This window comes from Fulmarus glacialis, unplaced genomic scaffold (genome assembly GCF_000690835.1).
Source record: "Fulmarus glacialis isolate BGI_N327 unplaced genomic scaffold, ASM69083v1 scaffold121, whole genome shotgun sequence".
Classification (NCBI taxonomy): Eukaryota; Metazoa; Chordata; class Aves; order Procellariiformes; family Procellariidae; genus Fulmarus; species Fulmarus glacialis.
This window is the reverse complement of record NW_009193171.1, coordinates 17,639-45,568: the sequence shown is the minus strand read 5'-3', so window position 1 is coordinate 45,568 and position 27,930 is coordinate 17,639. Positions and strand designations below refer to the sequence as shown.

General features: G+C 41.1%; 1 protein-coding gene across 1 annotated transcript in view; it reads left to right on the top strand.

Annotated features, from left to right (window-relative positions):
* Positions 1-3,657: 3,657 nt before the first annotated feature.
* Positions 3,658-27,930, top strand: part of NSF (N-ethylmaleimide-sensitive factor) — a gene marked incomplete at its 3' end in the record, with an annotated part of 40,418 nt that continues 16,145 nt past the window's right edge. Inside the window, exons 1-7 of the mRNA XM_009587331.1 lie at positions 3,658-3,740; positions 9,729-9,828; positions 12,540-12,579; positions 16,424-16,590; positions 17,779-17,886; positions 18,524-18,599; positions 23,686-23,841. Of these exons, the coding sequence (XP_009585626.1) occupies positions 3,658-3,740; positions 9,729-9,828; positions 12,540-12,579; positions 16,424-16,590; positions 17,779-17,886; positions 18,524-18,599; positions 23,686-23,841 (730 nt within the window). The remainder of the gene's footprint in view (positions 3,741-9,728; positions 9,829-12,539; positions 12,580-16,423; positions 16,591-17,778; positions 17,887-18,523; positions 18,600-23,685; positions 23,842-27,930) is intronic.

The window sequence follows — 27,930 nt, the reverse complement described above, 5'->3', positions numbered from 1 at the left end:
TGGATTTTCATGGTCAGCATCAGCTCAGTAGCAGAAGAGTAGAGGCAACATTACTGCTTTGTCATGAATCCAAAGGTGAGGTCCTTCACATTTGTCTTTCAGCACGAGATTTATCAGTGTGTCACGTGGTCTCGTTTTTCTCTTGGTAAACAGAAGGAATATTGGAGTAGACCTCTGCGTAGATATGGATTTAATAGCGGGTGCTGCATGACCGTAGATGGATGATGGATGCCTCTAGCTGAGGATGCTTTAGAACGAAGGCACTGTCTCAGATGCGGAGTCACCCCCCTAGAACTTCACTGTCCTTGGAGTCTCCTCCTTGCATAAACCAGAACGACAACTGGAGGCAGGGAAGACTTCTTTTGCTACTTTAAGCCTAATATATCTATGTTGTGGACACGGGCATAACTGCAACCTGTAAAGATGTATATGGGTCACCTTCAAACTACTATTGACAGCAGTGTAACTGCAGCAGATGGTGTTCACTGTCAGCTGCGGGATCTGCTCTAGTGGTTTGCTAGAGCTGAGCTTTATGTTCCCTTGCCTAGTTGCTAGCAGTAACCTACTAGTTAGCTTAAAATTAGCTTGTGTAAATTTACTTGAAGATTTCTTAGAAATACTCTTAAGGCTTTTGCTCCCTCTGTTCCCTGACGTGTGGTGTGCAAGTGCAGGCAATAAGAGTGTTGGATGGTGGAGAAGGGGAGAGGGTGCAGGGTTCCGGGAGTCCTTGTGCTGGTGTCCTGGGAAGCTGGAACCCAAAATGCAAGAGCTTTAAGTGTTCCTTGACACTACCACTGGCATATGACAGCCCTCCAGGCTCCGGTGGCTCGTGTTGCAGCTTTGGACTGCTGCATTTATGCCAGAAAAACATATTCAGGAGCAGCCAATGCCCACATCCTTGCTGCGGCAGCTGGGCTGCTTGACAGACAAGACAAGGATCCCTGTGAGCAGTAGTGCTGGGGATGTGAGCACGGGGGTGAGGAGCACGGGGGTAAGAGGAAGCCCCTGCAATTCACTAGAACAGTGTGTTCCTCCTTCTTGTCTGGGTGCTTTCCAGTTTAATCGTCATCTCTTAAATGATGAGATTTCCTCAAATTGTTCCTTGTAGACTCACGAAAACCTGTGTCTATTGAGTGACACCCTTTTCTTGCATGAGCTGTATTATGTTAAAAACACTTCTGTATATTGATAATGTATCGAAGTTCTGCAAAATGGTCTTGGAGCTTGAGGAGGGCATATACTGGAGAGCTGGGAGCAGAGCGTAGATTATAGATGCGGTCTGAAATGTTGGTCATTGCCAAGGAAGAAATGGGCTTCTGCCAAACACCCCAGAAGGAGAATGCACTGGGCTATGAGGTGGCTAGCACAGTCAGTGCTGATACTGCTGCAGAAGCAGCTACGTTATTTCACGAGTCAGATACCCAAGGATGTTTTGCCACGAATCTTATCATATTGTGGAGCTTGCAAAAAGAGCACTTGGTGCTGGATTTGAAATGTGTTTCTTTATATTTATGCATTTCCTTAAAGCAAAGCTTGCACTTTCCCAAATGCGGACAGGAATAACGCAGAAGAATGGCAACTTTGCCGGGTGCTTGCTGTTAACATGTAGGAAGCAGTTTGTCAGTAAGGATTAAAAATGCAGTTGAGGACTAGTGCTGCAAAAAGGCTTAATCCAGGAGCTCTGTGTTCAGTTTTCTCCAGAAATATCCTACCTAATGCGTTTTATCAGGGCATGCCCTTTACAAAATAGTCCCCTTGCAAGTGGAAGGAGAAATGATAAAATGGTGAATACTTTTTTGTGTGAAGTGCCCAGAGATGGTGAGCCTTAACAGGCAGGTTGTGTATTTCAGAAGTCCACTGATGTCCATATTTTTTTTTATTATAAGCGTTTTTAATTGAGTCTCTTATTACACTTGAGAGTCAGGTAGATAAATGTGTTTCAAGGTTGAAAACGGAATCCTTTTCTGTTGTCACATAAGTCAAGGGCAATTGAGCATTTTTCAGTAAAAATAGTGAATTAGTCCTTTTCTAAATAGCAAGTACTCTAGAAGAATTACATTACGACATAAAAAGTTGATTTGAGCTATAGGGCATACTTGCTTCAGTCCCTATGGAGATGAATTTTCTCTGATTCTTTTCTCAAATGGCCTGGAGGTGTAGGGGGGAAAGGTTGAGCAGGATGTTAACTCATGGGAAGTTATCTAGATGTGTACGTTAGGATCAGTTCTTCTCTTTTTGCTGGGATTTAAGGGTGTCTTAAGAGAAAATCCGTTCTGATATGCTTTTAGCAATAGGTTGACACTGACACATAGTTTATGTTGCACTGCCTGCAAATTTGTATCTGACAAGGAAAATAGTTGTGCTTTGATTCTAAAACCATCCTGGGAGGTCAAGTTTAGCTTTTCTCCAAATTTTTTTTTTTTTCAGTCTATAGCTAATGTTAGAGATATCTTGCCTTTTCCATCCTTTTCTCCACTTCTAGAGACATTTTGAGCCCAATTTTTGTCTTTTAACCACTGTTTTGTGGAATAATTCTGCAGAAGCAGAAGGGGCTAGGGATGTAGGAAAGGGCTGAGGTTTCTCTTCGGTACTCCTCTGCTGCGCTCCCCCTATATGCTGTATGCTGCCTTGTAATGGGATGGGGCAGCCTGGGCTGAGAGTGGTAGTATTTGGTTATTTTAGCTGCTGATTCGTGAGTAATAGTGGAGGGGAAAAAAATTGAACAGATACTCTTGAAATGGGATTGCTCCTTTGGCTTTAGAAATAGAAGGAAGGGGGAGGTCACCCCCACAAAATTTGCTGCAGTAATTTTTTTAATAGTGATAAGCTGGAACTGACTGTTTAACTTAACTCTCTTCTGTTTGTTACTGATCTGTGATGTTTCCTTTAGAGTAGGAAATATTACTTTCATTGTGATGTTTCTTTTGAGAAGTTTTGTAGAGAGATTTTGTGGAGCTGGATAGCAACTGGCTGAGAATTAAACCTTCCTGCGGACTTTTGGTGCTGCCCTGTATCGCATTGGTCAAAGTACATATATCCAGAATGGATGTGATCAGATTTCAGTTTTCAGAGTAAACTGAGGGAAGAAGAAAGGTAACATCTTTATTCTACCCTCTTTTCCCCATGTAGTCTCTCTAACCGAGCACAGCAATGTGAGATGGGGTTACCCAGGGTTGTAGTGGAACTGCTCTGGCTCTGGCTGCTTTGCCTTACCAGCTTTCAAAATATCCCAATGTCTTGTCACTTGGCAAGAAATGCCTTCCAGTGAATGCTTTGCTACCTCAAGGGTTCAGGGAAGTTGCATGAACACCAGGGTTCATTAGCAAGTTAACAGCATTTGCCTTGCAGGCTTTTTCCTAGGTAATTTTTAGGAACTTTCCTAGGTATGGAAGAAAATATAAGGTATACTAGACTCGCAAAACGCAGAGCTTTTGGGTACAAACATCTGTACCAAACAGAAGCGTTTGGAGAAACCCATGAAGAGAGAGAGGAGCTTGTCAATGGCAGTGGACTGTGCTTTCAGAATACCTTAATACTCATGAGACCTATTTGTGTTTTATGGATTTGCAGAAGTTTTGAGGCTTCGCTTAGTAAAAGAAAAATAAAATGTTATTTGATAGTTTTTTTTTTCCTCTCCCTCTTTCTCTCTTGTAGTCTATGCAAGCAGCAAGATGTCCCACTGATGAACTGTCATTAACGAACTGTGCTGTGGTGAATGAGAAGGACTTCCCATCTGGGCAGTAAGTGTGCACTGTTGCTCTTTCAACTTTTAACCACAAAGGAATTGTTTTCAAAATTTGGATGGAGGTGGAATGGAATTTCAGATTTGGGAAGGTGAATACAGTAGGTTAATTAACAAAACTTCTGCATCTTTAGAGGCCAAAACTTTAAATGTGCCTCTTTGTCAGAACTGGAGACATAAAAAAATGGTAAATTTTTCTCTGAAGCATTTCTTGCTTGGAAAACTGGATCTGCTTAACTAATGATAATCACTATTTTAATGAAGAACTTCAGGCCTTTTTTGATCTTTTTTTTTTGTTTTGTTTTTGCTGTTGTTCCTGTTACATAGTTGGAATATTTGAGCTATTTCATTTAATTGTGTTACTAGGGGCATCTTCTCACTTTCACATGGAGTACTGAGCAGAGTCAGTAGAAACTCTCTCTTGTTCTAGGGGTTTTCATGCACAAGAACAAAAGGGGAAGACAACCTGAGTGTGGGCACAACGATTTGGATTCTTTAATTACAGTTCTGTGGTGACTGATAGAAGCTGACTCTGGATTTTACTTTTGTGAGAAAGGAAGAAAACACATTAGTTTTTCAGCCCAGCCCACACAGAAGGGCTTTGTATTAAAAGAAGCCCATTCAAATAATTAGTTTCCTTGCTTTGCTGCAACTGTACAGTGGCTCTCTAAAAGATTTCCACATGTGTATTGTAGATAGAAGTAATTAATTTCAGCAGAAAGAGGGAGCATCACATGCAGCAGAAGGCGGAAGAGCTTGGGTTCGAAAAATGGGAAAAAATGTTAAAAAAAGATACTGAATGATACACTTGGAGCCTTAACATAAAATACCTGCCCAGATGAATTCTGCTAAGGGCGGAGAAAGAAGTGGCTCTGAACTGCGGGGAACAAAGGAGCGATGTGTTTTAAGACTTGCCTCTTTTTGTTCTGTCAGTCTGCTGTGCTGCTACCCTGGAGAGCTGTCCTGGCCCTTCAGTGATTAACTGAACTGTGATTTCACAACCTCACCCGTAGTATAAAATACCAAAACAAAACAAAAACACTCCCCCTAAAAAAAAAAAAAAACCCAAACGAACACAACTTTTAGAGTCAGAAGCAGGCAAAAGTATCTGCTTGGACAGGGTAGTGTCCTGGTATCTTCAAATGATGTTTTTTTCTGCAAGTAGATTTTTTTTTTTCAAAGTAATTGACTTACAAAAATACCTAAACCGAGCATTGTACCTCATGCATTATAAAAACGTTAATTTCCTCAAATATGAATGTACTGGAGAGACCCAGCTTCCAGACCTGCAGCAGCTGGCTGCTTTCCTTTCACTCTGAGAACCCTCTTTCATCGCATTTATGGAAACATGCAGGAAACAATATCCTGAGACTTGCCTGGTAAGCAGGCTGGCCATGATTCTGGCTATACTGATTCTCCCCGAGAGTGCTGCTTATTTCTAGAAATCGGAGCTTATAAAGAAAGCAGCATATGTTTGGTTGTGAGCAGATGCTATAAATCGCTTTGAAAAGTGTAAGACTAGAGTACAGAGAAACATCATGATACTCAGCTACTGCTGAAGGATGTAGTCATTCTGCTGCATTGCAGATATACTGAGCAAGACCATCCTTATGATCTGCTGCAGTAGGTTGCACGCAGTCAGCAGACTGGGTTTGTATCATCCTAACCATGACTGGGTGGACAGAATATTTTTTGGTAAGAGTTACACAAAAGGCTTTGCTTTAACACTTCCATTTGGTGCTCACGGTCTAGAGCTGGGAGTTTGACCTTGGATCAGCGAGATGGTTTATCCCCAAGATGCTACTGTAGATCTTTTCATGCTTCGTTTTCTGCATCCTGTAAGTTGCACAAGTATGAGTCACCATTTTGTGACGCATGGGTTCATGGGATGCAATGCATTATTATAGTACCGTGTTGGTTTGATAAGTTCCTGTGACATACTTCTATCTTGATGACTCCCAATGTATTTTGGAGAGAGAAACAAGTGCTGAGAACACCCAGGCAGTGAAGGGGATAACAGTCTGGGAGGAAGCCAGGGCAGGTAAACTCAATAGCAATTTTTTTTATGTTGAGAACCGACTAATTATTCTTACCTTTTATTCCTGTGTTTTACATGGGAAGACCATCCCTCTTATCTCATGCCAGCTTAGTTATCTGAAGAGCCTTTGAGGAGCCTTGCTGAATAATTTACAGGGGTTTCCAAACATGCACCAGAGGAATATCTGCCTATATTGTTGAGATGCTTACTGGCACCTTTGCATAGATACGGAAGTTATCCTCTTCCTTAAAAAAAGCTATGCTCTTTCTTCACGAACATAAAAACTAATGGACACACGGGTTAATATTATCTATTCTAGTTTCTGTTGTTTTGCTCGGCCTGGCCAGCAGACTTACCAACCGACAGTTTCCTGGGCCCGGTCTGGAGCCCTTCTTAAGAATTGGCATCACAGCCTTGCTTTGGTTCTGATCTGTTCAGGCAAGGCTTTACACATGAATTAGAGCAGCAGTTTCATCTGTTGGAGCTCTTGGGAGATATCTGGTCTTGGTGACTCATCATTCCTTTTGTTCGTTTATAAGCAGAAGCTGTTACTAAGGTTGAGATTTCCCCCATGGGTCTCCATGAGCCCTCCAAGCTCCTTTCTGGTGAACATCAATGTAGGAAAATGCATTTAGTTTTTCCTGCTATTGCTTTATTTTGAACATTCTTAATACTTAGGTTGCTTACAGCCTGTTGGAGACTGCCTGCTCCTGCTGTCTTTGAGAAGAAATGTGGTTGTTCCTGTGCCTTTAGCAGATTTTTCTCAAAGAACCTGTCAGGATTTGACCTTTCCTAATCTTCTCATTTGGCTAGAGATTTTTTTCAGAAGGCTGATTTTTTTTTTTCCTCTTTTTTTTTTTTTTTTTTTCCTCTCTTTGTCTTCCTGGCATCCATTTGCCTGCTGTCAGGCTCTGCTATCTTTCTGGCCTGCTGGAAATGTTTTTGGTGAATGGTGTTCTCCTATATAGTAATTTTAATTTGTATCCTTTGTATCCCTCCCCCCCTCCCCCCGCCGTTTTTTTACCGGGTATCCCCATTTGCTTGCATTTTGCTTCTTTGAAGTGAAACCCAACGGTGTTTGTTTCTTCCTGCAGAGATGCTGAATCTATACATGTTGAAGTCACTGTTGTGTTTCGAGCCAAACTTAGTGCATTGCTTGGGATCCATCTCAGTCTTAAGAAGCTTTAATCTTGGGTCTTTTACTGTCTGATGAGCTGCTTCTAGTAGGGTGTTATTTGTCATCAAGTGTATTCTTGGTGAGGTATTCCAGTATCATAGCTGGAACTTGTATTTTGCCTGCAGGCATGCTTGTCTAACACTCTGCAACATAATACCTTGCTTTCCCGTTGGATGTATATTGATATTAATTTGAATTACTGAGGCTGATACACTCTGTGCTGGAAACCTCCTCATTGCAGTCCCTGCTTCCTGGACAGCTTCTCTGTTTTATCTGCTACTCAATTTAAAATGAAACAGTCCCTGGAGCAACATTCAGTCTGGGAAGGATCATCTCCCTTGGCCTGCTGGCAACGCTGTTCCTAATGCAGCCAGAGATGTTGTTGGCCATCTTTGCTGCAGGGGCATGTTGCTGGCTCATGTTCAACTCGTTGTCCACCAGGATCCCAGGTCTTTTTCTGCAAAGCCACTTTCCAGCCAGTTGGCCCCCAACCTGTAGTGGTACATGGGATTATTCCTCCCCAGGTGGAGGAATTTGCATTTTCCTTTATTGAACTTGATGGGATTTGTGTCAGCCCACCCTGTCAAAGTCCCTCTGCATGGCAGCACAATCAGCAGGTGTGTCATCTGCAGACTGGCTAAGGGCGCACTCTCTCCCGTCATGCCAGTCATTAATGAAGAGTTTAATTATTTTTAGCCCCAGTATGGACACCTGGAGTAGGTACACCACTAGTGAACTGCCTGAAGGTGGACTTCATGCTGCTGATCACTACCCTCTGAGCCCAGTGGTTCAGACAGTTTTCAGTCCACTGCACTGCCCGCTTACCTAGTCTGTATTTCATCAGTTTGTCTGTAAGGATTGTTGTGTGAGGCAGTGTAGAAAGCATTGTGTATGTTGAGATAAACAGTATCCACCACTCTCCCTTCATCCTCAGCGCTCAACATTTCATCCTAGAAGGCTATCATATTGGTCAGGCCTGATTTTTCTTTGTAAATCCATGCTGACTACTCCCAGTCACTCTCTTGTCCTTTAATATGTTTGGCTTCCAGGATCAGTTGCTCCATCACTTTCCCAAGGACTAAGGTGAGGCTGACCAGCCTGTAGTGCCTTGGATCCTCCTTCTTGCCCTTCTTGAAGATAGGAGTGACATCTGCTTTCTCCCAGTCCTCAGAAACCTTCCCTGATCACCATGAAGCACCCATGTCTTGCTAAATCTCCCTAAGATTTATAGGGAACCATACCACCTGTAACAGGTTTCTGGATTTACACCTAGAGCAGGAGGAGATGGAAAAGGAAGGTGCGTGTCCCTACAGCTGGGGTTTTAGGCAGCTCATGGGTGATTTAGGGACAGAACCAGTGAAGAGTCACATCACTGGTCCACCTGACACAGTGATACTTACCTCCTCCTATGTATCACTGTGTGATGTGTTTAAAATGCTTTCTTACTCTGCTATGCCATCAAGCACTAGCAGTTCCTGGAAAGGTTTTGCAAGCTTCCCTATCTGTTTGGGCTAAAGCTAGTGATGTCTAGTGTTTTTGGCTATGCAGGCCATGGATTTCCTCTAGTCTCAAAGGGCCATATGTTCTTTCCTCCCATATGGCTGAAGCTGTTATGCATACACGATGTAGCCAATGTATACGTGTGCAGCAGATCTGCTTTTGGGTGGTGCTGGATTCACTGTGCATATGCAAATGAAAATATACAGAGCATATGTGCATGTAATACATTCACTGCCAGGGAGGGAGGATGGCCAGGAGTGTGGGCCTTGGCTGTTAGCACAGTTCATCTAGCCCTTAGCTTCTGATGATGGGTGAGAGGGGAACACCACAGGTCACATAAGTTGGTGACCTCATATACCCTTTGGGTAGTTAAAATATGTGTGGCTGTGAAGAAGATGAAGTGGAACCTGATTCCGTCATCGCCTGTGCCACCAGTGCACAAAAATCCCATCTTCCTTTTGTTTTGCTTTCATATGCCAAAAAGAAGTCTGCTTATCGTATGATAAGAGCTATCAGGCATAGTCTGAGGATAACTATAAGCAGCTTTTGAATGTCTTTGCTCCTGACAGCTTAGCTTCTGAGAGTGACAGACAGGCACATGCAATTGCTGCTGATGTGTCTGCTCCTGACTGTTTGTATTGTTCTGTTTTTTATAACAGTGTTCTTGGTCTTCAAGTGCTGAGTTCAACATCTGTTGGTCACTAGCAAACAGGAGGGACAGCCTCAGAGCCTGTGTGATTTTACTTTTTGTACAGAAATTCCTTCCATTTTTTTCTGCGATCAAACTTCTAAACAATATACTAAGATCTTTGTGTAGGCTTTGCATCTATTTCTTGTTGAAATCACAGCTGGGGTATACTACTTGTATTGGGGTAAAATACTGATGCTTTGGTGTTAGATGCTTGAGATGTGAAACCAGTGTTGATTTTTAGATACAGCAGCCTTGGTCTTTGTGGTTATAGTTTGGTTCTCTCACATTTGTATAGTGCAATTCCTGAAATAAAGGGCTACTGGTGGGGGAATGTAAGTAATAATTATTAGTACTATGTATTTCAGTTGGGCTTTGAGATCACGTTGCCTCAATGAAGGTGATGGACTTCTGTGAAAGACTGCTGTGTGCCTGCATCATGGTGTAGGTCTAAAGCTTTTGTTTTTTTCCTTTATAGGACCAGATATAAGCTGGCTTGTTTCTTTTGAATTCTTACAGCACTGGGAGCAATGCAAAATCCTCCTGGGTATATATCGAAGTAAAATACTGTTCTCTCTCCTAGACATGTTATTGTGAAGACTTCTCCCAACCACAAATACATTTTCACGCTGAGAACCCATTCCTCAGTTGTTCCTGGCAGCATCGCGTTCAGCTTGCCCCAGGTACTATATGGTTTGACTTAGTGTTTTCCTATAGAATAAGCAAAATCTCTTTTGAGATCAGGATTGAAGATAACTATTCTAACTGGAGGGAGATGTCTGCACAAATGTATGCTACAAATTTGATTTCTGACAGCAAAAATTCAAGGAGACTTTTACTAGAGCTGAAGCAAACTTGCTTATATTACTTTGATCTATTTTTAGTGCACGGTGGGATAAAAATACTAGAAACGACGTAAAAACCACCAGAAACAAACTATTTCAGAAAGAAAAGCCTAAGCAACGTCTGCTATTCTATGTGAATTTTTATTGTTCCCTAGTTTCCCTTGACTTTAAAGGGTTTTCTTTGCTGTGTTGTTCTTTTAAAGACCTGCAGGAAGTTTCATTGACTATATTCAGTCATTGTTAGTATTTCTGGATAAAAAGTGTAATGCGATGCATGAAATAGATTTAGCTTGTCTCCTGTTTCTTAATTCGGTCAAGTTATTGCATGTTAAATGATGGTTAGAATAAATAATTGATACAATTAACTTCTAAATAGAAAAATTAATCTTGTAGCCTTTAACTGGCTTACACAGTGAGTCGCATAATGTAAAACTGGAACAACCATGGTCACTGATTTAATGCTATCATATTTTCCTGCTAGTAACTGGCCTAGAAATTTAGACTCTATGCTGCAAACACAAATTTTTTTTCTTCAACAGATGACTTGGCATAGGCCCCAAAACTTTTTTGCTTTTTGATGTATTGTTCAAATTCAGGTTTGTCCAGCAAGTGGGTGAAGAGGATGCTATGTTAACCATATGTCTAGTTATGATTTGTGATGCCCAAACTGAAAAAGAGTTATCAGTAGAAGATATTTGCAGGGTTAAAGTAGATGCATTCATGGTCTGGGGTTGATTTTTGTAGATTCCAGTAGTTATTTGTAGAGCCAAGAGAGCTCTTCTGCTAAGGAATGAGGTATGTTGCTTACCCCCAAAAAGTGACTATGGTAGCAAGTGTTACAGCTGCTGGTATAGGAAAGTTTTATTTGAGTATTCCTGGTGTTAGGATTTAATTTCCGGTATTTCCTGAAGCCTTGAATAATTGCAGCTAGCGCTACACAAAATGTGCGTTTACCTCACATATTCAGAGGGTCATGTAATGTGCACTTAGGCTCTAAGACTTCCAAGAAAATCTGTTGTGCATTCATTACGCACGTAAAGTTCTTGACCACCTTTATTCTGTCATAATCTTAACTCTTAGGCCTAAATACCAAAAGCCATGAAAAATTTTGTATTCTGCAGAGCCCAAAAGATGATGGGGCGTGCAGTGATGACAAAATTCTTGGCAGAAAACACCCAGATGAACATAGGAATTGAGCAGTATCTCTTGCCACACAGAAGACCCTAACTAATCTTTCTAGCGGAACTTGGACAGCTTTCCTTCCTGTCCTGAAATTGGGTGAAAGGCTTAACCTGGAGGGTTTAAGCAAAGCCCAGTGTTTACCAGCATGCCTGCACACCGTTCTTGCACTGGTGCTCACCAGTGCCTGGTACTTCAGGTGAAGGTGAGTTTAAGATATCTTTTGCTGAAGAATTGGAGTGTCAAGGGGAGGGGCAGAATTCTTCCTGGCCTTGCAGGTAAACAGTGGAGGCTGTGAAGCATTGAGATTAAATATGGAAACATAATTTGTTTTCACCTTCTTGGGAATACCAGTAAGTACACATAAGACTTCCTGCTCTGGGCTTTGATTTCTAACAGGTTGATCCATGAACATATTTGAGAGGGAGGGAATATAGGGGGAAGTTTTCATTTTTTAAAAAAGGTCATTGTATTCCTTCTCCCAGACTTGTTCCTTCCAGATAAAAAGCCAAACATAAATGACCATAAAGTACAGCATTTCAAATGCGATCTTACCAGAGCCTTGTGTAATGATACCTATATATTTCTGTGATTCATGCCTCTCTAAGGCTTAGATATTTGAGAGACTGTGAACACTGCATAGCCTGAGATGTGGACTGTAAATACACACTAGCCAATCTGTAGCACAAGGGCCATTGGAAAAGTACCATTTTTGCAATTATCAAGCCAGTACTTTTGGCATAGTAAAGGTTATAGATTTTTGTGTCACATAATTATTGAACCATTTCTCACTTCTCATGCAGTTCTGTGCTGCACAAATCTTTTTAGAGGAATTTGAAGGTACCTAAAGGACTTGAACAGTTCCATTCTTACTAGTTCTCTGAACAAGTTTTGGTTTAGGTAATTTTATAACTTAAAGCACATTACAACTATTTCCTTTACAACTAGTATATACGTGCAAGCTTTTAAAATGATGATGGAGTGTATAGCAGCCTTTCTTGCCTGTTGCACTACCTGTTGTGTGATCAGCACCTGAGCTTCGGTAGAAAATGAGAAGAATGACAAAAAGCCCTATCCAGTACGATAACTTCTGCCTCCGAGATGGTGGGGTGACCAAAAACATAAAGGAGGTTGGACAGGACAACCTCCTGAGGTCAGAAAATAGAATTATTAATGGAAATGATTCCAGGTTTTTGACATGTTTACTGTTAATTTTGGGGTCTTTGTAAGATCCCATTCTGTTTTTTTTTTTGCTGCTTCTTAAGGATCTCGTGGGGGAGCCTGCTTTTCTGAGTGAGGGTGCTGACTCTGAGTGGGCATTTGTTCTACTGAAGGACAGGCTTTCTGAAGTTTTTTTCTTGTTTTTACAGAGAAAATGGGCTGGACTTTCCATCGGACAAGAAATAGATGGTAAGTCAGACAGCAGCATGATCATGGTGTATGTTTATAAAAGCTGAATTCCGTGTTTCCATACTGAAGTGAAACTGAATTGAAAAATTTCAGATCTTCAGCCCTTCTTCAGGTAATGTGAGGCCTTCATTAGTGAAAGGGAGTTGCTCTCGTATCTGCAGGCTTTCTGTCTCTTAACATTTTCAAAACCTGGAGAACTATTTTGACTGTTACCTTCAGACGTCTGCTAGTATATGAGCATAGCTCTGTATGGGACATCAGTGTCCACATGCAGATGTGAACATTTAACATGTCCTGGATAGTCTGTTGTTGTGGCTTTGGAGAACACTTAGCAGCTAACAGAAAACAGCTGTTGTCGCTGAGGATATTTTTGGCATCTAGGTTTGAGTATTGAGAATGGGGAAGTTTTAGTGCTAAGAGCTGCCAAAAGCCAGCAGTTGTGCTCTGGATAGCTGGAGTGATGAGCTTTGTGAGTAGCACTGATGTTTTCACCAATAACTGACTAGAATATTCTGCAGTATAATGAAAGGAAAGGGATGCCATCTCAAGTTTGTACAAATTGAAGATTTGTATTCCAATTTCAAGTCTTAATTGAGCCTGGCAAGCCTTTGCCAATGTTCAGAGAGGAGACTGATTTGCGTCTCTCAGCTTGCACGCTCTGTCTTTCATTTATTCATGCTGTCACTGTTACCTCTGGTTTATGAGCGATTGGCATCACTGTTAGTTATGGGTGCTGCTGTTTGGTCTGCCTGCAGCTTCTGGAGTATTGACCAAACTCCTGGCAGCAGCTGTTGTCATAGGAGGGTCTTCATGTTCTTCAAGGTAAAGGATCATGTCTGTTCTTTTGACAATCAGGAGTTACCTGTGTGCTCCTGGGGGCAGCCATCTCATCCTTTTCTTTGACAAGGTTGCTGTGATGAAGCCTGTTCTAGTGGTTGGCTGGCTTACGGTCACTGACGTGGAGCAAACTGTTCGTTAGGCCACTGTTTTGCCATTTGAGGTGTTTACAGTGATTCCAGGGAATTCCCCTCTCATTTGAGGATTGTGGGCAGAGTTGATAACTGCGTCCTGTGTGAAAAAGTGAGGACCACATAGACTGAGAAGTGGTACAGCTGTGGATGTGAGGTACTGTTAGGGAAGCTCGCTTCTTGGCTGTTTGTTTTCGCAGCTCCTCTGGTCTCACCAAGTCCATGGGCATGGATCAGTACTTGAGTGTGAAGTCTGATGTCTTTGTGGCTCTCTTTTTGTAGTGACAAGCTAGAGCGGGTCTGTTTCCCTCTCTACACAACTAGATGCCTCACAGGTCTTGCTTGGAAGCCATTTCTTTTTGCTGGCTGCTTTTGTTTTGTTTTGGTTTTTGTATTTTTTAAACTGAAGAATAACCTATAATGAGGGGGGAAGACCCATAAATTAATTTGTTTCTCACCATTTTTTGGTTGCTGATCAGTAACATGTGCCAGCTGGCTTACAGATAAATGCTTTTTAGTACTAAAGTTATTTGGGGAAAGAAACACTAATATTAGCATGATTAGCTGTTAGAGCTGTTAGAGCAGATTTTTGATTGTACTTGTACTAGACCTTGCTATAAACTTACCGAGTATGTGGGATCATGTATTAAGAAAAATAGTGCAGTAATTTTATGCAGAGTGACTAAATGTCATATGACTCCCTGCTGAGTATAAAGGATTTGTAAAGCTATTCTACAGGTAGGGAGAAGTATTCATAAAACTAGTGATTTACCAGGGCTCTCTTTTTGTCTTGTTCCCCTAATAATGTGAAAACTATGTTTTAAATGTCAGTTTCAAATGCAGTCCACTGCTTAGCGGTACAGTGAAGCTGAGTCCCACTGAGCCCCTGATGATATGATAAAGGTTTTCCAGATGAGTGAATCTTGTCAGTTTGCCTTTGTGGAAAGGTTTAGTGCGTTGAGTGGGCGCGGTTGTCTTGCCTTCAGTGCTGTTCAGCTTCATCAGCTCCCGTGTTACAGCTGGAGATGCACACCTGGGGCTGGGGGCTGGCTGCCTCAGCTGCATTTTCAGCACCGGGAGGTCGCTGCTACCTTCTCAGCCTGCCTCTCTGTTTCTAGGACCTTACAGGCTTTTGAAGCTGGTGTTGTATATTGCTTACTGGACTGCATCCCCAGTGATGCATTACTGTTCTCCTCTGTACCAGACATCCCCAGCATCCAGTCCTTGATGTAAGGACTACTCGTATTCGGTTGACACCTCAGTTCTGTGATGTGACCAGATCCAGGGACTGATATTCTTTCCAGAAGCTTTTGTTTGACAAAGCCCTGAGATTAGGCAAGTAAAAGGAAATAACTGCCCTGAAGTGACCTGTAAGGTAAGAACTCCTGTTGCGCCCTTGCAGGACCAAAGTCCCTCCTTCGTTATCTATGGCTTATGTGATAACCCTGCTGCCATATCCCTTTTTGAAAGAACTAGTTGATATAGTAGATCTACCTCAATTCGGGAAGTGGTTTAGTGTTTCATTTTTATCCCTATTTCCTGGAAGATCTTTCTTTGACAGCTCATTTCTAGGTGGCCTATTCTTATACCAGGAAGGATGTTAAATGTACCCGCTGTGATGACCTATGTGTCTTCTGGTAACAACTTAAGCAAGAGACAGGCTCTCTTTATTCTCTGAACTTGAACAAAGTGTGTATTATAGCATGCTGGATGCTTGTTTTGACATTACATCTTCCCAGGAGTCTGCAGGTTTATTCTGGAGCCATTCTACTGCCAAGAGGCTTGATAGGAAATAGTAGGTTATGCGTGAAGTACACTTCCTTTATTCACCTCCTACTGCTATATCCTTAGCTGTGATTTCTGTATCAGATGAGACTTTCCTCTCTAGATTCAAAGCAAACCTATAATGTTCCTCAGTCTTCTGGAGAAACATCCGCTTCTGTCCTTTGCTGCAGTCTGGTTTGTTAATTATTAGGACTGTCTGCTTTGTTAGACCCTGTCCTTCTGATCAATTGTGCTGAGGCAGTATCCCTGAAGTTGTGGACCGTGCTCCTCTTTCCTTTCTATTCTCTTTCCTCCAGCAGCAACAGCCGTAGGTGCCCTCTTGTTTTTGACATGGTGTAACTTAATACCTGTGTGGATTAGGTGCGATTGGCAATGACTGTGAAGTACCTTCCATGCCACTTTGCTTTCTGCCCCCTTTCAAGGGCCGTTCAATTGATTCTGCATTACTGAAGGTAACTTGGGGCATGTTAGGATAGGCCCAAGTGCATCTCTGGGGTAGGGGCTACTTCCTCTGTGTCAGAGATGAAGGATAGCTGATGCTTCATTCTGGGCTGTAGAAACCTGATAGATTATATTACTGCACTTGAATTTGCAGGTAATCTAACTTTCTGCTACCTAATCTGGAGAAGAGCTAGTCAATCTGTTGCTACAGAAAACCAGTTATGACCTCTTGTCATTGCTTTTTTGGGCAAGACTACTCTTAATGCTTGCTTTTGGGCTTTCTGAAGACATGTCCTCCAAACCCTTAGATGTTGATATAGCTATCGTGGTACTACAGCATGTGTGAATTTGCTTTCATTGTCCTCATCCCCCAAAGCTTGTATGGCGTTTGAGCTGTTTTAAAGGAGACTATTAGAGTTTTTAAAGAAATGCAGGGATTTTCAGTGGAGATACATTTGCTGTATTTTTGACTTTGTAGTAGAACATGGATGTAAGAGAAATAAGGGTCTCTATCAGAAATAATATATTTAATTTTACTAAGTACTTATTCTGAATGGATGAACATGTGTTGTCAAACTTATAGTATGTTTAATATATTGTGGGGGGATCTTGTGGTTCTGAAATGTGCTGTCTCTTTTTTTTTTTAACAGTTTCCTTATACAGTTTCGACAAGGCTAAGCAGTGTATTGGCACAATGACAATTGAGATAGATTTTCTGCAGAAGAAGAACATTGATTCCAACCCCTACGACACAGACAAGATGGCTGCTGAATTCATCCAACAGTTCAACAGCCAAGCCTTCTCAGTAGGCCAGCAGGTGTGGGTTTTGTTTTTTAAGGCTAAAATGTTCTTAAGTGACATGTGCATGCAGGTACTACAGTGATATAAAATACTGAAGAATGCCTAGGGATTAGCTCTGTGCTGCAAAGGATAGCTAATAGGCAGAAATTGTTTATTGTGTGAATGGTTTCTTTATGAAAAGTTGAACCATCATGACTTTCACTGAGAGCGTGAACAGAGTGGTTTAAAGTCTGCATTTTCCTTATTTAAAGAAATCTATCTTTCTTTGTGAGGAAAATCCCAAGGTTTGAGAGAGCTGGGTTCTCTCTCTGTTGTGGCCTGGTTGGGTATAAGCATGGCAGCTCCTGGAATCTTTTGAGAAGTAACTTTTGTCTTCCTTCTGTATAAGATCAAAATGAACACCAGTTTTAATTAATTCTCAGTAACACCTTTCAAGTGCAGTGTATTTTATTGTAGCATTTATTGCTACTCTACAGACTCCAGTAGTAAAATAGGTATGAAACATTTGACTTAGGAATTTCTGAAAACTGATGTCCCTATAATTGAGCCTTCTCAGCTCTGCAGCAGATGGGCTTCTGCCTCTGTGAACATCTGCAATAGGCTCTGCTTTGCCATATTCTCAGGACAGGTCAAGGTCTGTCTCTCGTAGTAGTTTACAACTTGCAGGGTCTGAATCTTAAGTCAGTTGCAAATGTTATCTTGGAGGAAGGGAGTTGTGCAGAGACGGCCTGTTTTTCTGTGGGATGGACCCTACTTCTTGTAATACTCATTCTGTGTCTCATTACTCTAACACTATTTTTGAGGTATCCCGGTCAAACTGAAACGTGAAAGATCAAAAAGGTTTGAGCTAAATTGTTCTCCTTCCCTAGCACCAATATTTGAAGTGAGAAGAAAATGTCAAGATATGATATAGAACATTTAGCTGGGGAGAAAAGGCGGGAAAAGAGAAGGTGTTCTTGGAAGGAGAATTTTTCCTTGAGTTTTTCCAATTGACTTCATGTTCTGCTACTTTTGATTTGTTACTCTTAAGTATGGGACATGAAAAGGACATGTTCAGTACACCACGTAGTAAAAACTAAGTGGAATTTGTTGGGTGGTAAACTTAGTCTTCAGGCCTCTTTCTCTTCAAATCTTAGTAGCCTTGTCAAAATCCTTTTTAGCTTTTTAACGAATTAAAATCCCCTTCTGTTTTTTATTTCCACAGCTTGTGTTCAGCTTTAATGACAAACTTTTCGGCCTATTGGTAAAGGACATGGAAGCTATGGACCCCAGCATTCTCAAAGGAGAGTCTGGAGCAAGCAAAAAGCAGAAGGTAGGCTCACAGGAATTCATGTTCATTCCCTAGGGAATGCAGAGATTCAAGTACTGATCAGATCTTGCTATAAGGAGGAATTTAGGTTACTTGCATTTGGAGAAGTTGCACATTTGTTTCATCTGGCTGTGTCTTTTGACTCAGAGAAGATAAGGAGCATTGCTTTCAGTTATTAAACTGTGCTTGTGTAGTTGAGAGCTTAGAGTTGCATCCACTGAAGTGCAGAGCTGGGGAAGATACAAGGAATATCTTTTGGTTTTTATGTACTAATTCATGGAAACATCCTCTCTTGAGCCTTTTTGTCTTCCAGATATGTCCAGTTTTGATTTTGCCTTCTGTAGGAAGGACATGATTTTATTTTCTTCTTTACTTGCTAGATCTTGCTGAAATAAAATAGTTGGTTTTGAACTAAACAAATAACTTTAAAAAGCCAGTTTATTATACCTGATGAGCTTCTGCATTCAATGATGTTAGTTTTAGAGGAGGTGTTGGTGTTTCACATTCTTCCCAATGACTTTTATAGTGGAGCTTTTGCTGCTGTTTCTTGCCTTCTGAGATGTGCTTGGAAAAACCTAAGGAGCAATCTGAAGTTGGCCTAATAGCTTAACGTAATTATTTGTTTCCCTCCCTTTTGCAGATTGAGGTTGGTTTGGTTCTTGGAAACAGTCAAGTTGCCTTTGAAAAAGCTGAGAACTCCTCTCTCAATCTGATCGGTAAGTGCCACTGTATCCAAAGAGATAACTAATGCTTGAAGTTTGCTGCTTTTCAGGCCTCAGAGACTTGTATGCCTCAAAGTTTGTTTTTCTGGTTACATCAGTTGACCTAATCCATTGAAAACTGCATCTCAAAATGTCTCCCAGGTATCTGTTTAAACTAGCAGATGACTGGAGTTGATCTCTTAGGAACCCGTCATGCCCTTTAGAAAGCAGTTTTTGTAGGTGCTCGGGACTCTCTTGAAAACCACTGCACTGAGAAGACACCATCCCTCCAGCAGACTTCGCTGCTTCTAAACAGGGGCTCTGTAAAAGTCACTGTCCTCCCAGTATGAAGCTCCATAACTCACCAATGTACTAGAGCAGTTCTGTGGGTCTCTATACCGTGCTTATCACCATGGTGTATCTAAAATGTACAGACACAAAGTTAGGAGGAGAAAAAGTGAGTGTGACTTTGAGAGATTCTGGCAGTAGCAAATTGAGTTAGATGAGTAGAGAAGTTAACCTGCACTCCTAGGCCTAGATTAGAAAGGCACCATGAAACAGTAGCTTCAGCAGAAGTCAGCAATTAGTTGAAATATTTTAACTCTTCAAACATCAGGGAATGATATTTTCAGGGGCGCTAACAAGCCAACACCTCTTTGAATTTAATTAAAACAGCAGGGAAATAGGAAGTTGAGAACTCTTTTGAATGTGTAGCCAAAATTTCAAAGTGAGTGCAAAACTTCTGAAAATCCCATCTCTAATGAGATCTTTTCTTCAAGGAGAGAGGACAGCTTCTGAAAAGCACTTGAATTTTCTTGACTTCTGAAAGTCTTGCTCTTCAGAAACTGATGACAGCTGCAAAACACAGCACAGCAGGTTCCTTGTGTGTGTTTGTTTTAACTGTTTACATAGCAAGATTATTAACAAAACTATGAACTTTTTATTAAAGAGACAGTTTCTAAAACCTCAGCAAAACAGATCTTTATGTACAATTTCAGACTTCACTAGCAAAGAAATTGGGGAATAATTGATGTGTCCTCCACACATTCCTTTAGAAAAAAACTGGTGTAGGGCTAGGGAGGAATCTGGTGTGTTCCCATAGAGCCACCAGCTTGAATGACGGGGACCTGGACGATGAAGTGGGCAGTGAGGGCACCTTCCCTGCAGTTGGCTCTGTGCCCTAGGACCATGGTGGCTGTCCTGCAGAACAGATACACATTCTGTTAGTCTGGCCGTTCCTTTTCTTATCAGTGTTACGAAGTGGATGAGACTTAGCAAGCCTACAGTTGCAAATACCTCCCTTGCTGGTAATATGGCTCTAGGTATTCTTTCTGGGTGTGGTTCAAGTCCTGTACTTGAACAGACACTCTTATTTTTCTTTTTTCTCATTTTCCCTTCCTATTTTGTTCTCTCTTCTTGGAGTCTGTGAGCTAAGAGAACTTCTCCTGTTGCTGCTGCAGATAAGAAGTGGCAGGTGAAGGCTGCTGTGAGTGGGGGTTCAGTGAACCTGGCCAGCTCAAATGAGCACTCAGTCGAGTACTCAGTTGAGTTTTAATACTTATTATTTTTGCAGTAGGCTTCAAAGCACAGCTCTGCTTGACTGTGAATGCTCATAACTTTGAGTATTTGTTACAGAAATAAAACATGTGAGGGTAGTAGCCACTTAGGAAAGTAGAATCCAACTCATTCAGCATTACAGGAGCTTGTGGCAGAGGCTGAGTTTTGATGCTGCTCTGAAATGCCATCTTCCCTCACATGCGAGGCTGTGACTTCATCTTCTGTAGTTGTCTGCTTCACATGTTACGGTGGCTCCCAAAAATGGGGAGACATGAGGTGTTGTGTAACCACATACCTTGCACCTTACGTGGATGTTTTTATCTGAAAGCACAACCAGTCATCTGTACTGAAAAAAAAAAAACCACCAGGGGTCTGTAGGCTGAATTGTAGGTGACTATAATTAAGCATATTAGCAAGGACACAGGTTTTAAGAGCACCAAATGAAATTTGCATGGGCTATTAGTTCATACCTGTGATTACATGATTACAGCCCGTTTAGTTTTTACTGTGTTTTGATAGGACAGCTTGAGGTGAGTATTAACATAATCCAATTTATTGCATCAGAGCAAGCAGTAATATTTTACTTGGTTAATATTCAAAGCCATATAATGACCTGTAATCTTCCTCCTAGCATGTAGAGGTGCGAAGAGTGGTCCTTTGGGAGAGCTGACTGATTGGAAGTAGGAATCCTTCACCGTGATTCAATTTCATTGCCTGCAGACAAGACAAAAGAGTTGCTTATGCCTCAATTTACTTCTGTCAGATTGGTGCTTTATTTAATCTCCTCGTTGATCTGAGGCAGAGCTACTTAATGTGCTTTGTTAGTCTCTGGAGAATTGTAAAGTTGTGAATAATTAAATTCTGAGAGAGGAGATAAAAGTAAAGTAAGTGTCACTGAGCACTGCCTTCAATAAAGGGCCTTTATTTTTTTAATAGAAAAGAATTGTGATCATTAGGAAAAAAAAAAAGCCAATTCTATTTCTTCTACTTAACATAAAATCATGTGTTATAAAACCAACAGATGATGTTTTAATTCAATCTGCAAGAATTTTATTGTGATCGGATGCAGCCAGAAGGGGGTGGTATAGGCTAAGCTCTACAGGGAGAGGTCTGATCTAAAAACTGTAGTGGAGCAGAGAGATAATAAATACACAGTAATCAGTGAATCAAATGCTCACTGCTGCCCTGCATGGTACTATGTATTAATGCTATATGTTATACATTGTACCATGTTGTCCCTGATGTCTTAGAGGCATGTTCTTGTTTGTTTATTTTGCTGCTCTTGGAATTGAAGTATTGATTCCAGCTGTGTTTAGACCAAGATTAATAGCAGTCTAATTCAGCTAACACAGAACTTTTATTTAGCGTATATACTGGACTTCTAGATGCTAACTCATCTGGCTCAACTTGAAGTATCTCTAGAAGAGGTTATGGAACAAATCAGCAAAATGCACAGTTGCAGTTTGCCAGGACTGGCTTTTTAGGGGAGATAATGGTCCCCAGGGCCAATCCTGTAAAGCACCGTGTAAATCTAAGAAAATATAAGACATCCAATTTCTGCATGAATTAAGGATAATCTTCAGTCTTTGCTTTCTCCCTGGGTTTTTATATTACTGTTGGTTTCTCTGGTAACTAAGCAAAGCTATGTTGCTGAAAGCCATTTGGAAGCATTGATCTAACCGATAAAAGTGTCAGCGCATCTTTATAAATACCCTGAAATAAACTTAAGGTGAGACTACATGGATTTGACGGCATCTCAGCAGTATTCTTATAGGAGCATTTGTGCTTATTGTCTACCTCCTAAATGCCCTGAGTACTTTAAAGCTTCTCTGAAAAGGGAGTAAGGAGCTCTGTAAGACTAAAACTCGTGTGGTTTGTCAACAAAAGGGAAAGGAGGGCAGTCACACCGTTGCATGGAGACTACAAAACCTGTGCTTAAGGGATCTGGCTGAATTTGAAGTAGCTCTAGAAGAGGTTATGGAACAAACAGACAAAATGAACCGTGGTGGTTTGCCAAGACTGGCTTTTATTCTTCTGAGTTGTAAAGGAACTAGCTGGCCTCGTAATTGTTTTGTGTAACCTTGCTTAAAATTGCTCTGGTATCTGAGGACTGGAAGATGGTGAATGTGCTGTCTGTTTTTAACAGGATTCCAGAGGAGGTCTGGAGAGCTACAGATCTATGAACCTGAAATCTGTACAGAAAAAAATCAACAGAAACTGTAATAAAGAATCAAACTAGTGGATACCTGTATAGAGATGATACACTGGGAAGGGTCAGCTGGTCTTCTGTAAGGGCAGTCCTACTTCGTGATCCACTGGAGTTCATTACAGGAATCAAAAAGATTGTTGTTCAGAGCTCTTCCAGCAAAGTTCCTTATCAAAGTTTCTTTGAAAAGAAGCTAAACAGAGATCTGTAGGAGAGAAGGTCCTTGCATGAGTAGATGAAAGGGTAGAAGTAAATAGCCAGTGCCAGTAGAGTTCAGCATGAATCTCTGCTGGGGCCTTTTCTTTTCATTATAATTATTGAATAAACTGGAAAAAAGACTGAGTAATGAGGTGACAAAGCTTGCTCTTACGGAGCTTAGTGACTAAGAAATAAAATGGCAGAGGAGATTCTATATAAATAAATGTAAAGTGGTGCGTGGGAGGAAGAACGCTTCTAACTTCGGTTAAAAATGATTGCTGTTTTGGGCCAAGATCCCAGGTATGGCAGTTTCAAGGAAATGCTGGACCCATGCTCAGTAACAGCCTGAGCCCTGTTAAGAATTGTTAAGCATGGTTGTTGAGAATTATTGCACATTATTAATAAAGGAATATGAATGAAGCGGAGCATAATTTTGTACCTGTATTTAAGATACAAACAAACTCCAGTGCATGCAGTTTTAGTCTGCCTGTCTGTCAAAGGATGTGGTAGAAGACTGAGAGGAGAACAAGGGTGCTCAAGTGTGGAGCAGCTGCTGCGTAAGGAAGGAAGAACAAGTGAGAACTGCTCTGCCTGGAAAAGGCATGACTGAGGAGGATACAGGACAAGCCTAATATCATCCCAGGTAGCCTGAAAGAGAGTGGATACTGATACTATTTGCTGTCTCTTCAGATATAAGACTTGGGGAACATGAAATGAAGCTGGTAGAAGCTGGCTCAGACACATGAAAGGAGGTGTTTGGTTGTGCAGCCAGTAGCAGATGTGGTGAGCTAGATGCTGTAGGGCAATCTGGGTACTAGGTTTACATGGGTCCAAAGGGACCTAGGTAAATTTGTGGCAGAGAAATCTACTGTGGATTCTTAAATAGATAGGAACAACACCTGGCTCGAGAAATCCCTGAACAGGACAGTTAGAAGGCTGTGAACATAGTTTACTAAGTAAGCTGAGTCTCTGACTGCCTTTGCATCCTTGTCACAGTGTGTCCTCCTGGCTATCGTTTGAAACCGAACATCGAGTTAGCTGGACACGGGTCTGACCTGGTAGAACCGTTCTGGTGTTTGTATGTCTATCTGGTGTAATTCTGCTGTGCTACATGTTTGAAATGATTTCTTTTTTTTGCAGGTAAATCAAAGACCAAGGAGAACCGCCAATCGATCATCAACCCAGACTGGAATTTTGAGAAAATGGGCATTGGGGGCCTTGACAAAGAATTCTCAGATATTTTCCGACGAGCTTTTGCTTCTCGAGTTTTCCCACCTGAAATTGTGGAGCAAATGGGTGAGTATGATCCAGAGAAGTATAGCTGGGGTACAGGGTGCAGGTCTGTTTCTGGTTTGTGAAGACTGGATATCAACTAAACCTTACGATGCTGTAACATGGCAGTTCTTAGGGATCTAACAGACTAACAAAGCCTTCTCTTCTCCTGTTGCTCCTGAATGTCTTTCATACTCCTGTTACTTGGCTAGAGAGGAGGGACAAAGAAAACAATGTGAATACTCAATACTGTACGTGAAATGTCCAAACAAATGAGATACAGGATTTAACTGAATACTTTCTGTTGGAGCACAAATGCTCCCTATTCTTTTGAATGCTTCATTTATTCATAGCAATGAGACTGAATGCTCCTATTCCTGACTTACTGGCAATGGGCTGTCTATATAGGTCAAAGGAAATTCTGTCTTAATGATCCGGCCTCATATATTAAATATCTGCTGTCCTGGCAGTTGCACTATAAACCTATGTCCTTCTCATAGTGTTAGCCCAATAAATAGAGTATCTTGTGTGATCTGTGCTTGGTCAGATTTGAAATGCTGGAGAGGATGCACAGGCCGTGGCACGTCTTGGAGCTTGTGAAATAAAAGCACAGATTCTAAATATAACTTTTTTTTGGGGGGTCGGGGGAAGGAAAGGCAGTCCCATTACTTTGTAAACATGTGCTGGCAGGCAGGTAAATGGTACTGGTTTTAATTTTTAGTAAGCAATATGCAGCTGCAGATATCTTATTTTGTCACATAAAGTGGCTGGGGATGTTATAGCTGGTCCTCGTTCTCTGAATATAATCTCTGTGGGTTCATATTTAAACTTGGAATCCATAGCTGTGTAATTTCTGTGTATGTTTATATTTCTCGATCCACCTTCCTTCTCCCCACAAATGAAGCAATCAAGATTTTGATTACAAAACAGGTTTTCATCAGAAGATATGTCCTGTTTGTGTGTGGCTGTGTAACGTGTGTCTGTTTCCAGTGCTTGTGGAATTGATGTTAAAGTAAACTTCCCTGTGAGGTGCGTTAGGTTGTTTCTTAGTGATTTGAACACTTACGGAGAAACACTGAAGAAACCCTGTAGGCTAAATCCAATTACTGCATGATTCTGTCTCTCCTCCCTTTTTACTTCTTATCGATCTGGTAGCCAAGGCCTTCTGGGGGCTGATCTTGGTTCTCTTGTTTTTTGCGGCTGTGAGCAAGTCATAACTTCTCTGCCTCTGCTTGAGAATATCAAATGCTTAACTTTGTTAAATATTTAGCTGCTCTGCAGAGAGAGGAAATGAGAGAAATGGTGTTGGCTATGGAAAGAAAAGCTTTTACCTAGACATTCTGTTGTGTCCAGTTCAGAAATGTTGCTGACAGTTGGCCTTTGGATGGACCGGCATCCCTTACTTGAAATATTTTTACCTTTTGAAGCAACTATCATACATATTCATGGCTGCAGTGCAGAGTCCTTAGCTGTGACCATATGTGAAGGTAAAAGATTTCGACTTTGGGAATTCTCATCAGTGTCACTGGACTGTGATGAGAAATATGTTAGTAGACTAGAGATAATTAGAGCTTGTTTTCATTTTGCTATAGCTTCACCTATTCACCTTCCCTGGCTGCGTGCAATCTGGCAGCATGTTAAGCAGTCATGTGTCAGACTATGATTACATTCCCTTGGTATTATCATTAGCTGAATTAACCTGACAGCTGGGCGCTCTTTGGTAAAGATGTGCAGCAGCCAACTTTGCTGTGGAGGACCTACATCTCCAACAGGTACCTCTGGAGAAGGTCGGAAACCTTGCTGACTGCAGGGTGAGGATGTGGAGCTGCTTTGCAGGGTATGCTGCTCAGATGGTTCCTCTTGTTAATTGGTGTTGCTTAATACAGGAAGAAAAAGATTCTCTGAAGGACCACTAGTATTTTGATTACCCTGGGCAATGAATTAAAGGTGTGCCATATTATTTATATAAATACATATAGCCTTACTTGTGCGTGTTTACACACATACTACACAAAGAAACATTTTTCTGGTAAGAAGTTAGACTCCAAACAGAGATCTCTAGCTCTCTGATTAACCCTAGGGCTAAAGAGCTTATCTGAAATTTGAAAAAACAAAACTTTCTGACATTCATTTTCTTTGCCTTAGTTATAACTTGCTCTTAACTATATTTCAGATCTGAAATGTCAGTGTGACAGCTGTTCACCTTTGTATATAATTTATTGGGAAAGGAAAAGAAAGAATTTGCTTGCTATCTGGTACTCTAGTGCTCACCCATTTCTGTTTTTTGCCCAGTGCTCACAGACTGCAACTTCCATGCCAAATGCAATAAATATTTCTGTCCCGTAACTACATAGAGGCTGTATAGACCCTTCAAAAATTGCTTGCAATTTGTGTGTGGTTTATCTAACTTCCAAGGAATGTTCTGGGTTTGGAGCATATAAATCAATGTAAGTTAACTGTATTATCCAAGGGTGTAAATACTACTCTGATGCTACAGTCTTTGGTTTATCCAAGAAAAGAAAACTTAGATCAACTTCAGCTGGTCATTAAACCTTGCCATAGCTCCCTGCTGCCCTGGAAAGGGGCAATTTACTTTTCCCTACCCACGCTTTTCCCGTACCCTTTATCTACCACTGTGGTAGCTTTGGGCTTGTATGGCTCTGTAGAGAGCTAATGCAATTGGAAGCAAAAAATACTACTAATAAAAAAAATGTATAGGGTTAGAATGCAGCTAGATCAGTTCCCTGGTTGGCTTGATGTGACATAGCTACGTGAATGCCAGGGTCAGCAGGAGGAAGGCAGTGGGCAGTAGGGGTAAGGTCACTTTTGAACCACAATGGGACCTTCGTCAATTTAAGCTGATTGCTTTTAAGGCTACAGTTTCACAGTCATTTACTGGAGATTCTTTAGCATTAGGAACGTTGGCGATGCTGTTATCTTTCACCTAATGCTTGACTCTTAATAATCTGGTGACTGCCAAATGGAAATAAATCCTTATCTGGATGAGGATTGAGCAAGGTGTCCTGAAACAAAAGGAGCACTCCTTTTTAGTGCCGTCCATGAGGCCTCACTTGTACAAATGATTCTTCTAAGGAAGGAACTTTATACTTGCAGGGCACTGATGGAGGTAAGATAGCAGTCACTTTCTTTCTGAAGGACAGCCCTACAAAAGCCGTGTTTCTAGGGAATCGTCCTCCTTTTCAAGCCCTGTCTGGATCTCTGTGACTTCCAGCTCCTAGTAAAGCTGTGCAACTTTGTGGTGAACTGGAGACGGGTTTTGGTTACTCTTTATTGCAGTTCAAAGCATCCTTTTGCTCAAGCTAAAGCTCCTCCTTTTATTTGATAAATATTATATTTTTCTAAACTGTTCCTGCAGATAAGCCCTTTCTCCACATCCATATTAAATGCTGTTTTTTCTGCTGGGACTTTAAATTCAGCTCATTCAATGGCTTGTGCCATTGTCTAACATTAAGATTGCTGAATACTTATTATAACACTGTTGTCTCTTTTTTTTTTTTCTGGTTTCAACAGATGTTTAGCCATTTGGACTAGAGTTTTTGATATTTGGTGCCTGGAGCTGTACATTTCAACAAAACTGAAAAGCGTTTTCTCAGAACTGAAAAGAAAATGCTAGTACTGAACTCTTGTTTTTCTTTTTAAAGAACACACTAGTGTCTCTGCATTGAAACACGATCTTGAATTTCAGCAGGGAAGTGATTTTTATGACGTCCGTGGCACATTAGTTGTTGTAGAGGCTGCTGAAAAAGCAGATTCCGTATGTACATGTCATTGGTTACTGTTTAATAACAGGTGTAGAAATGTTTGGTGTTACAGATCACATTCCTTTTGAGAGATTGAAATGGAACCCAAATTCCCCATCCTCCCTTGTTACCATCAATAAGTAGGTTAAATCAGACTTTTCCAAAGTGATTTCTATTTCCTGGTAAGAATCTGAACTTGTGCTCTCACCTTTTGGGGTCAGTTGGTCTCAGTGCTCTGTATTTTTGAAGTACAGCTCACTATATAAACGTGAAGTATTAACAAAACACAAGATGAACATTCAAATTAGCAGATACTCAGATATTATTTTCTTTCTTGGATTCTGCCTGTGAA